The 12,340-nt window shown below is 41.3% G+C and overlaps 1 protein-coding gene across 1 annotated transcript; it reads left to right on the top strand.

Annotated features, from left to right (window-relative positions):
• Positions 1-3,403: 3,403 nt before the first annotated feature.
• Positions 3,404-4,222, top strand: LOC148860986 (uncharacterized). The gene is made up of 2 exons (XM_088984995.1): positions 3,404-3,980; positions 4,110-4,222. Exons 1-2 carry the CDS (start codon positions 3,404-3,406, stop codon positions 4,220-4,222), a joined length of 690 nt encoding a protein of 229 aa, XP_088841121.1.
• The last annotated feature ends 8,118 nt before the right edge of the window (positions 4,223-12,340 follow it).

Here is a 12,340-nt window from a genome sequence, read left to right as displayed (position 1 = left end):
ATTGGGGAAGCTTCAAGGCAGAAATGCTATTTTTGGGAAGCTGGTGTGAATTCCAGCTGAGAAAGGGGTTGTTTTTGTAAAAAGTTGAGCATAGGGGGGTGCCTCCTATTTGCTAAACCAAGAATGGTGCCCCTCCTACTATATTAGCATACTCCCCTCTCCCTAGCAAACCCTAGGGCACCTCTCCACTCATTCTTTTCATCTGTAACAAACCTTGGTCATCCTAACTTTTATATCCTCACCTTCCATCCCTTCCTAACATCTAATCTCCACCCTCCATTCCAGGGCACCCTCTTTTGAGTGCATTCTAACCCTAGGGCGCCACCTAACTTCTAATCCTCACCATTCAGCTTTTAGCCACTAGATCTCAGCCCTCTATTTCACTCTCTATCTCAGCCATTCACCCTAGGGTGCCACCCGCTCCTTTTAATCTCTACTTTTCAGCCCTAGACTCCTAAATCTCCACCATCCAATTCTAGGTGCCCAAATCTCCGCCCTACATAATATTGGGTGCCCTCTCCTTCTCTTCTCATCCTTAGGATTACCTTAAAATAATCTTAACCCTCCATTCTAAACCCTAGGGTGCTCATATTTCTACTAAAACCCAGCTGTCGCCCCCCTCTTTCTCTCTAATCCCAGTTTTATCCACCCTTCTCTATAAAAAAGGAACCAAGGGATCCTGAGAAGGGGTAGCATTCTTCCCCCAGGTAAGACGGAAGGCTATTCTTGAGAAGTTCAAGGGTAGATGATGTGTGTAAATTACATTCTGATGTTTATGCATGGTTTTAATGCTGATTTGTGTGAATTCTTACCTCAATTTAGCTTGATTTCAGGAATTTATCAAGGGAGACCAACTTAGGGGAAAGACAAGATAAAACCATGGAAAAGAGGCCAAGTGGAGGCAATTCAGCCCAAAAGGGAGAAAGGGCCCAGCTGAGAAGCATAAGGAGGGCTATTCGGCCCATGAAGCCTAGGTAGCACTCCATAGGGGAACCCAAGGAGAGAGCTGAGTCGAAGCTCTCCAAGAGAGCCCATTCAGCCCAGCAAGAGGGAGGCCCATGTACAGCTCAAGAACAGCCCAAAGTGCAGCCCAAGGAGCCTAAAGGTGGCCAACTTTCTAGAAGAGAGAAAGAGGCTGAAGAGAAAGCTATAAAAGGAGAAGAGAAAGAGGGAAAAAGGGTTCAAACACCTTTTGTTCAAAATCTTTTTGGGAGAAAAGACAGAGAGGCGCGCAAGAGAGAAGAAAGGGGGAGATTCAAGAAGCTTCAAGAGAAAAAGAGGTGTTGCATCCGAATTTGGAGAAGAAGCCATTGGAGGAGATCAATCTAGGTTTTCTTCTTCCTTGAGTTCTGTGCAATTGGTAAAGGATCTCAGCTAGGGTTTCATGATATTTTCTCACTTGATTCTTCTTTCTTGCTGTAATTGAATCATGTTTCATGTAAATTCAGAACTATAATTAGTTCCCTAGGGTTATTCGAATGGACTAGATTCAATCTTGATGTTTCTTGATTATGATTTTAATTATTAGAATAGCTAGCCAAATTGAATTTGTATGCTGGACTATCCAAATTTCTTGATGAAGAATTTAGACAATCTGATTTATGTTTGGCTGAACTGTTCTTAATTCTTGGAGTTTCTAGATTGCTTGAGAAAGAGTTTAGATATTCGGATCTGCTAATCAAGAACCGAATCGAATACAAGGTTAGAGATAACTTGTACAATTCGGTTGGTCTTCATTCAATTCTGCAATAATGCCCTAGAACTCTTGATCTTAATGCATGCATGAGGATTAGATTCTTGATAGAGATATAAGAATCATCACTCATACATAGATTGAGCATGCGCTCAAGAGAGGCTGTCCACCATAACATTGGGGTTGCACCAAACCAAGGCTGAATCCCAATCCAATTGAATGACCTAGAGAATTAATTGCTGAACCAAATCTGTTCACTTATAGCTTGTCTTCTCAACTGCATGAAAGGTGTTTGATCCAATTTTCTATAGATAGTTTGCTAGTTAGGAATTCAGTTTTGAGTAGGTTAACATTACGGTTAATCAAATAATAGATGGTTGATATATTACTATTAGCTGCTGCGTAAGTTCTCGTGGATACGATACTCTATTCATCACTTTATTACTTGGGCGACTAGTGCATTTGCTAGTGTAGCAAATATGCATCAAGTTTTTGGCGCCGTTGCCAAGAACCTTATTATAGCAATATTAGGAACCATTAGCCACTATTAATCTGATTTTTAATTCTGTATATGATAGCTCAGATTTGTTTGCATTAACCTCCATTGCTGATAGAAGTCATTTTCTTTCTTCTTGCTAATTGTAGTTGTCTTTGGGTGCTGATCCTGTTTCAGTAGTATAGCAGTTCCGGTAGTGTAGCAATTGCTCAAATCATATTCCAAGCTGATAGTTTAGATCTATGTGCAGTTTACTTGCTTGATAGATTACTTTTCTGATTGGTGTACATTAGCTTCCTTATTACTTTGACTTGTATAGTTTATGACAAACAGATCTGAAATGGAGGGAATCCCCTATGATCCCGAGATTGATAGAACCCTCCGATTCCACCTTAGAGCTGCTAGACAAGTGAGAGCTGAAACTGAAGAGATGGTCAAACCAAGAACCATGATGGACTTATGCCAAACCAACTCTTACAGGGGCTGCTTCAAGCATTGTAAGACCAGCCATAGTTGCCAATAATTTTGAGATCAAACCAGCCATAATTCAGATGATACAAAACATAGTTCAGTTTTGTGGCATAGCTCATGAAGACCCGAATTCTTACATAGCCAACTTCTTGGAAATCTGTGATACTTTCAAGTACAATGGGGTGAGTGATGATGCAGTTAGGCTCAGGTTGTTCCCATTTTCATTGAAAGACAAAGACAAGACTTGGCTGAATTCTTTGCCGGCTGGATCTATAGAAACATGGGATGAATTCTTTGTCGGCCGGATTTTCACAACGTGGACACATATACAACTCTATCTGCACAAATAACTCAGCAAAAAGATAGATGAGATGTAGATGGCAGCCATGCATGTTCAGTCCGTGACTTGTGAATGGTGTGGGGGAGGTCATATCAGCACTGAATGTCAAGTTGGCAATCAGTTTATGCAGTCCCCATAACAGGTAGATTTTGTTGGCAACTTTCCATGGCAGCAAGGAAATCAGTACCCTCGTGCCTTTAACCCCATATGGAGGAACAACCTGAACCAGTCATGGCCAAATCAGAATATGCCAAAGCCTTTCCCCCAAAACTTCAATCAGTCGGAGAAGAAATCTAACCTAGAGTAGCTGATAACCAAGTTCATAACTAGTGCTGAAACAAGATTTCAGAACCAAGAAGCGTCAATAAAGAACTTGGAGAATCAAGTCGGGCATTTGGCACAAATGATTTCAGCAAGAGTACTAGGCACTCTACCTAGCAACACTGAAGTAAATCCAAGAGAGCAAGTGCAGGCTATCACTTTGAGAAGTGGTAAGGAGTTGCCAGAAGTGGAGAAGAAAGCAAGGGATGAAAACAAGGCAGATGCAACCCTTGAAGCCAAAAGGAAGGAGGATGAGCAATCTAAACCAAAGAAGGAGAGAAACCAACAGCCACAAGTACCCTTTCCGAATAGGCTGAAGCAACACAAATTGGAAAAAGAATTCAGTAAGTTTCTTGAAGTGTTTATGAGTTTACATATTAACATCCCTTTTGATGATGCTTTAGTCCAGATTCCATACTATGCAAAGTTCTTGAAGGAGATATTGGCAAATAAAAGAAAATTGGGAGATGTGGCCACTATTGCACTCAATGAAGAATGCTCGGCAATTCTTCTCAACAAGCTTTCCCAGAAACTGAAGGATCCAGGGAGTTTCACTATCCCTTGCACCATAGGCAGTTTGAAAATTGAAAAAGCATTATGTGATTTAGGAGCTAGCATAAACTTGATGCCATATTCAGTTTTTAAGAAACTAGGATTGGGTGAACCCCAACCTACTAGAGTTGCATTGTAATTAGTTGATAGATTCATAAAGCATCATAGGAAAATCATAGAAGATGTGCTTGTTAAAGTGGATAAATTCATCTTTCTAATTGATTTCATTGTATTAGACATGCAAGAGGATGTTGATATTCCTCTTATCCTAGGGAGACCTTTCCTAGCTATGGGGAAGGCAATGATTGATGTCCAACAAGAGAAACTTAGCCTTAGGATTCAAGATTAGGAAATAATTTTTAAAATGTATGATGCTATAAAACATGCATCTTCAAGTAAGCTTTCAATCCAAGAACCTCCCACCCTTGAGCTGAAGCAACTCCCACCACATTTGGAGTTTGCTTTCTTAGAGGCATCATCAGCTCTTCATGTAATCATATCAGCAGCATTGAGCCCTTTGCAAAGAGAAAAACTGTTGAGAGTATTACGAGAACACAAGACAAGCTTGGCTTGGAAGGTAGCTGACATCAAGGGTATCAACCCATCTATGTGCACACACCGAATTCTGATGGAAGAAGGAAGTAAGCCTTCAGTTCAGCCTCAAAGATGCCTGAACCCGAATATGAATGAGGTGGTGAAGGCTGAAGTCATCAAGTTACTAGATGCCAGGATTATTTATCCTATCTCTAATAGTTCATGGGTGAGCCCCGTGCAAGTAGTTCCAAAGAAAGGTGGCATGACCGTTGTTCCAAATGAAAGAAATGAACTCATACCGACTAGAACTATCACCGAGTGGCGAGTATGCATTGACTACAGAAAATTGAATGAAGCCACATGCAAGGATCACTTCCCTCTCCCGTTTATTGATCAAAGGTTAGAGAGGTTGGCCGAGCATAAGTATTAATGTTTCTTGGATGGGTATTCAGGTTACAATCAGATTCCAATTGCACCGGAAGATCAAGAGAAGACCACTTTTACTTGCCCATATGGTACCTTTGCCTATAGGAGGATGCCATTCGGGTTGTGCAATGCTCCAACAACTTTTCATTGGTGTATGATGTCAATATTTTCTGATATGGTTAAAAAGTTCATGGAGGTTTTCATGGATGATTTCCCAGTCTTTGGCTCTTCATTTGATGCATGTTTGAATAATTTGGAGAAGGTGCTTAGGTGGGGCAGGGAGACACATAGTGCTGAATTGGGAGAAATGCCATTTCATGGTGCAAGAAGGCATCGTGCTTGGGCATAAGATTTCACAGAGAGGTATTGACGTTGACAGAGCCAAGGTGGAGACAATTAAGAAGTTTCCACCACCAACATCAGTCTGAGTTGTGAGAAGCTTCTTGGGACATGTCGGGTTCTATAGAAGATTTATCAAGGACTTTTCCAAGATAGCCAAGCCATTGTCCACTTTACTTCAGAAGGATGTTGCCTTTGAGTTCACAACTAAATGCCTACAAGCAATCAACATTCTGAAGGACAAGCTAATCAATGTGCCCATCATGATAGCACTGGAGTGGACACTTCCTTTTGAGCTGATGTGTGATGCGAGTGATTCATCCGTAGGAGCTGTTTTAGGACAAAGATTGAACAAACACTTTCAGTCGATTTACTATGCTAGCAGTACCTTAAATGGAGCCCAACAGAACTACACCATGATGATAGAAAAGGAACTACTAGTGGTAATCTTTGCTTTTGATAAGTTTCGTTCATATCTGATTTTGTCCAAAGTTATTGTGTATACCGATCACTCGGCATTAAGGCACCTTCTTGCCAAGAAGGATGAAAAACTGAAGCTGATTAGGTGGATCCTATTGTTGCAAGAATTTGACATTGAGGTCCATGACAAGAAAGGTATCGAGAACCTAGCTGCTGATCATCTCTCCCGGTTAGATAATGCGGATTTAGAAGAGAAGACAATCAGCACCATTCGAGAGGAGTTTTCGGATGAACAGCTCTACTCCATTCAGGTAAATTCATCACCTTGGTATGCTGATGTTGCAAATTACCTTGCAGGACATGTTATCCCTCCTAATCTTTCATATCAGTACAAGAAGAAATTCTTCTCTGATGCGAAACACTACTTGTGGAAGGTGAAGGGATAGGAATCCATCACATGGACGCCCAAGATTGCGGAATAAAGGGGGCGAATTTCAAAATTTTTTCTCTCCCTTCAACTGGGAATCGAATTCCCTATTTAGAAAATCATATTTTCAAGGATCATTCTTGAACCATAAACTGAACCAGATCTGAACCAAAAGGAGGAGAGAGAGATAATACCTGATACAGAGAAATAATATCTCTCAATGGAGGTGTTCACGCCCAAGGTAGGATCCAAAATCTGCTCCCATTGAAGATGGCGTAGTGCAGGGTGGAGCAGAATTAGCAGTGTTCTTCCAAAAGAACTTGATCCTTCCCAAGAATCACCTAGACGGCTAGTGAATACAACTCCTATCAATCTTTTCTCCAAAAGATTGGAATCAAGATCCAATCTTGATTTCTCCCAAGGAGTGGACATCGAACTGCTGTAGGCGGCGGCTGTAGGAAGGAGGCGGTTAGAGAGTATTTGCAGGGTGCAGAATTCTCTCTTCTGTGATCTCAGCTCTGAAGACAAAATTGTTGGTTGTCTGTTGTGATGTGTCTAAAGGCTGCCGCCCCCTCTTCCTTTTATAGACTTGAAGGGATCAGCTCCTAATCCCATTAGGAGTTGCTAACCCAAATCATATCTGGATTAGAAGTCCCTTTAAGATAAGGGATAATCCTTATCTTATCTGTGGATTAGATCAGCCAGTTCCTAATCTAATTAGGAAGTTTCCAAATCTAAATCTCATTTAGATCTCGGACTCTCTGAGTGGATAGGGTGTGGGCCCAATCCTATCAACTGATCTTATCTTAGAATTCGACCCTTAAAGACTAATCAGATTAGCCCAGTTCGAAATGGGCTTAAGGCCCATTTAGGGTTATGTATTCATTTAGCCTTCCAAACTACTGCCCAGTTGGGCTTCCTTGTATGGCATGGGACCCAAAGATTGATCTACACATCAGCCACATGGGTTCAGCCTAGCCTTTGTTACAAGGCCTGGCCGAATACACTGTTATGGATAGTGCACCCCCTGAAACCCATCAGGTGGACTCTATGGGCCTAACACTTACCCTAAGTGGTCCCTGGGCCAAGCCACCTTATAACACCCAGGGACTGTGGGCAGATGCAAGATTATCCCATCAGGTATTATCCTCAATGGCCTTACACTTAACCTCTTAGCCCATAATGATCATACACTGCCTGACAAGAGAGGACTTCTCCCTCGGCTACAAGGAACAGTGCTGCACTCTCTCATATATGGATCCCAGGAATTAAAACCTTTTGCAAATCATTTCAAAACAATAATATATATACTTTTATATCTCATATAAAATATATTTTGCAAAACAAATCTCAAGATTGAAATCGGCTGCCGGCAGTCTTGGTTTCCATCAGTGAGAGTGCATCCCCGATCATTACCTTTGTCCAACAAAGGGGCTGATCCTGTCATTATGATCACCCACTTAGATGAATTCTCAGACTGTCCCAACATACCCAGGTTTTGACCCCCACTAAGGATCTCACTGATTGGTACATCAAAAATAGCCCAATCTGACACCTAGTGCATTATCATAATCGTGTCTAGGGGTTGGGTGTGACTTTCCAGTTTTTCCCATCAATCTCCAAGGTCCAGGGCAATACTAGAAATCTGGTCCAGTTCAAAGATTCAATTAATCTTAAACTGTAAGTGCCTAGGGTTTCACCCCGGTAGCTGAGACAAGCCACCCTAACCGACTTGGTGGCACCATAGTGTCAGCCTTGTCAGGACAGGTCTCCCCAGACTGACCCACTGGCTGTGAACATTCTAAACTTACACGAGTCTCATTAAGTGTCTAGTTTAAGGGTATTATACAGAAACATACCAAGGGAACATGAATCAAATATGCACTTTTATTCATTTACAATAAATTCATAAAGTACATCATTTTGATTGAAGCTAAGGGCATACAAAATTGTCTAACAGGAGGATCCCTTTTTGTACAAGCTATGTGCAAATCAGATCATAAGGAGGTGTGTCCCCGAGGAGATGGAGTCGGTTCTCCGGTACTACCATGATAGAGAAGCGGGAGGTTACTTCGGAGCCAACTGCACTATAGCCAAGGTTTTGCATTCAGGTTTCTATTGGCCTACCTTGTTCAAGGATGCTCATAGGTATGTGTTCGCATGTGACCAATGTCAGAGAGCAGGTAACATTTCCTGACAGAACAAAATGCCCCTCACTAATATCTTGATTTGTGAAATTTTTGATGTATGGGGTATAGACTTCATGGATACCCTTCTTGAATTCTTGTGGTAATAAGTGCATCATAGTTGTTGTTGATTATGTGTATAAATGGGTGGAAGCCACAGTTGTACCTACAAATGACTCTAGGAGGGTAGTACATTTCCTGAAAAATCTATTCATCCAATTTGGCACACCTCGAGCTATAATTAGTGATAGGGGAACTCATTTCTGCAACACCCAATTTGAGTGGCTGATGTGAAAATATGGTGTTACACACAAATTAGCTACCCCATATCACCCTCAAACCAATGGCCAAGTCAAGTTAGCTAATAGGGAGCTCAAAAGAATTTTGGAGAAGATATTCGACTCTTCTAGGAAAGACTGGGCAATCAGGTTAGATGATGCATTATGGGCATTTAGAACTGCATATAAAACACCCATCGGCATGTCTCCCTACAGGTTAGTTTTTGGAAAAGCATGCCATTTACATGTCGAATTGGAACATAAGGCATATTGGGCACTAAAGTTCTTAAATTTTGATTTACAGGCCATAGGAGCAAAGAGAAGGTTGCAGCTGAATGAGTTGGATGAATTCAGACTTGCCGAATGAATTGAAAATCCCCTCTAGATTATTGTTGTTTATTAGGTGAGTTTCAAGAGGGAATACAATGAATTGAGGGAAAGCACTATAAGCATCAGAGTTTATTCTTGTGAATGATCCAAACTTATCACAATTCATGAGGTTAAGGGAGTTGAATATGACTATCATCATGACCAGCCCTAACTACTTTCATGTATACAATGCACTTGATTGAATAATTGATGATCATTAGCTCACATCTAAACTGTTAATGCATGAGGTTCAACAATTGCAAAAGAAAAAGAGAAAAAGAAAGAGACAAAGTCCAATTGACTTCGCTATTCCGAGCTGAATAGTAAAACTAGCAGCTTGGAATATGAGTATTGTTGTTTGCCTCAAGCCTATGACCAGTGTGAGGTGGAGCATAAAATGCACTCACACCAAAAAAAAAAACAAAAAAGAAAAAAGTGATCAGTGTGAGATGAAGCATAAAATGCACTCACACCAAAAAGAAAAAAAAGAGAAAAAAAAAGAGAGAAAATGCCCTGTGTGAGACAGAGCATAAAATGAACTCACACCAAAAAAGGGGAAAGAAAAAAATTTGGTGATGGCTGAGGTTCAAAGGGACAAAATGTGGTTGAACACTTCATTAGGGGCAGTGACAGATTTGTGACCAAGCTCAATGTAATGGTTAAATTGGGCAGTCAAGGTGCTGAATTACATATTGAATGGAAGTGAATGTTGGAGCATGAAGAATTTCACATTCTCCCTTGCATTAGCTCTTATGTATGTGAAAAGAATGGCTAATCATAGGAATAAATCAAAATACTTATGTAGGTTTTCCGACCACTCAATGTATTCTCATTCTAAATTCATCCGGTAGATGGTAATAATAATAAGGGGGGATAATTAGTTTATAGGTGATGTCTTTGCTTGAGGACAAGCAAAAGCTTAAGTGTGGGGGTGTTTAATGTTTGTGCAAATTACACATAAATCCTGATGTTTATGCATGGTTTTGATGCTGATTTGTGTGAATTCTTACCTCAATTTAGCTTAATTTCAGGAATTTATCAAAGGAGACCAGCTTAGGGGAAAGACAACATAAAACCATGGAAAAGAGGCCAAGTGAAGAAAATTCAGCCCAAAAGGGAGAAAGGCCCAGATGAGAAGCTTAAGGAGGGCTATTCGGCCCATGAAGCCTAGGCAGAACACCATGGGGGAACCCAAGGAGAGAGATGAGCCAAAGCTCTCTAAGGGAGCCCATTCAGCCTAGCAAGAGGGAGGCCCATGTACAGCTCAAGTGAAAGAATGGTAGAATCCATCTAATGGACGCCAAGAAGGGTGCGGAATGGAGGGCGAATTTCAAAAAAAATTTCCTACCTCTTCCAACTGGGAATCATATTCCCTAAATTTAGAATACATTATTCAAGGATCCCACTTGAACCATAAACAAACCAGATCTGAACCAAAAGGAAACAGGAAGGATTATACCTGATCCAGAGAAATAATATCTCCCAAAGTTGGTGTTCACGCCCAAAGAAGTAACCAAGATCCGCTCTTGCTAAAGATGACACAGCTGTGGATGGAACGGAACCAGCAGGGTGCGTCCTACACACTGGATTCTTCATAAGAACCCTCTGGAAACCTTGAACACCGAATCCTAGTGTCTTTCTTGCAAGACTCTTGTCAAGAACTGATTTCTTGACTTCCTATTGCTGCAAAGATCCAATCTTCCAACAGGGAGTGGTGGCAGCTGGAGGAGGAGAAGTCTAGGGATGAAGAGGGCAGAACTATCTCTTCTCTCTGGAGTTTGTGAGAGATCTGATCTCAGATTGCAGGATGTGTTTCTTGCTTCCTCAAACCCCTTAGTCCGAAATCTGATATTTCTGAAAGGGTTTTCTCCTCTTTCTTCTTGATTAAGAAACCTCCCAATATTTTAGGAGTTATCCCAATCCAAATCAGTATTTGGATAGGGATTAATCTTAATCCTATCTGCAGATTAAGTTAGTTAACTCCTGATCTTATCAGGAGGTTACCAGATTCAAATATAATTTAAATTTGGTCTCTTGGAGTGGATAAGGTCAAAGACCCAATCCTTTTACTAACATTAATCTCAGATTCGCTCCATGAACTGGTGATCATATCAGTTTCCAATCTGCTGCCCAGTTGGGCTTCTTTGTATGGCGTGGGACCCAAGCATTGATCTACACACCAGCCACATGGGTTCGGTCCAGCCTTTATTACAAGGCCCAGCTGAATTCACTGAAAGACTCAGTGACCCCCTTGAGCCCATCACATGGACCCTATGGGCCCAACACTTACATTAAGTGGTCCCTAGGCCAAGCCATCTTATAAAAACCCAGGGATTGTGGGCAGGTACAAGATTATCCCATCAAGTATTATCCTAAATGGCCTTACACTTAACCTCTCAGCCCTTAATGATCAAGCACTGCCCAACAAGAGAAGACCTCTCTCTCAGCTGCAAGGAATAGTGCCGCACTCTCTACTCACATGGATCCCAGGAATTAAAACCTTTTGCAAATCTTTTGAAACCGTACATATACATATATATATATATATATATATATATCTTATTTTTGCAAAACAAAATTCCAACGTATGAAATCAACTGCCGGCAGTTTGGTTTCCATCAGAGAGAGTGCATTCCCGATCATTACCATTGTCCGACAAAGGGGCTGATCCTGTCACTATGACCACTCACTCAGATGAATTCTCAGACTGCCCCAACATGTCCAGGTTTTGACCCCCACTAAGGATCTCACTGATTGACACATCAAAGACAGCCCGATTCGACACCTAGTGATGTGTCATAATCGAGTCTAGGGTTCAGGTGTAACTTTCCAGTTTTGCCCATCTGTCTCCAAGGTCTAGGGCAATACTGGAAATCTGGTCCGGTTCAAGGGTTCAAGCAATCCCATACTGCATGTGCCTTGGGTCTTACCCTGATGGCCGAAACAAGCCATCCCAACACTTGGTGGCACATCAGTATCAGCCTTGGTAGGGTAAATCTCCCCAGACTTATCCAATGGCTGTGAACATTTAAAACTAACACAAGTTTCTATAAGTGTCCAGTTTTAGGGTCTTACACAGAATTATACCAAACAACATGAATCAAACATGCACTTTAATTTATTTCCACTAAATAACAAAAGTATATCAAATTCAATTGAAGCTAAGGGCATACAAGACTGTCTAACATCAAGAGCAGCCCAAAGTGCAGCCCAAGGAGCCTAAAGGCGGCCAACTTTCTAGAAGAGAGAAAGGGGCTGAAGAGAAAGCTATAAAAGGAGAAGAGAAAGATGGAAAAAAGGTTCAAACACCTTTTGTTCAAAATCTTTTGGGAGAAAAGAGAGAGAGGCGCACAAGAGAGAAGAAAGGAGGAGATTCAAGAAGCTTCAAGAGAAGAAGAGGTGCTGCATCTGAATTTGGAGAAGAAGCCATTGCAGGAGATCAGTCTAGGTTTTCTTCTTCCTTGAATTCTGCGCAATTGGTAAAGGAT

The sequence above is a fragment of the Nelumbo lutea genome, chromosome 4, assembly GCF_056320005.1.
Source record: "Nelumbo lutea isolate HS-2025 chromosome 4, American lotus-T2T, whole genome shotgun sequence".
Classification (NCBI taxonomy): domain Eukaryota; kingdom Viridiplantae; phylum Streptophyta; class Magnoliopsida; order Proteales; family Nelumbonaceae; genus Nelumbo; species Nelumbo lutea.
This window is presented reverse-complemented; position numbering and strand designations above follow the sequence as displayed.

Coding starts and splice junctions, on each gene's coding strand:
- LOC148860986 (XM_088984995.1), top strand. CDS start 3,404: ATGATTTCAGCAAGAGTACTAGGCACTCTACCTAGCAACACTGAAGTA. Junction 3,981..4,109: donor TTTTAAGAAACTAGGATTGG/GTGAACCCCAAC, acceptor TCATTGTATTAG/ACATGCAAGAGGATGTTGAT.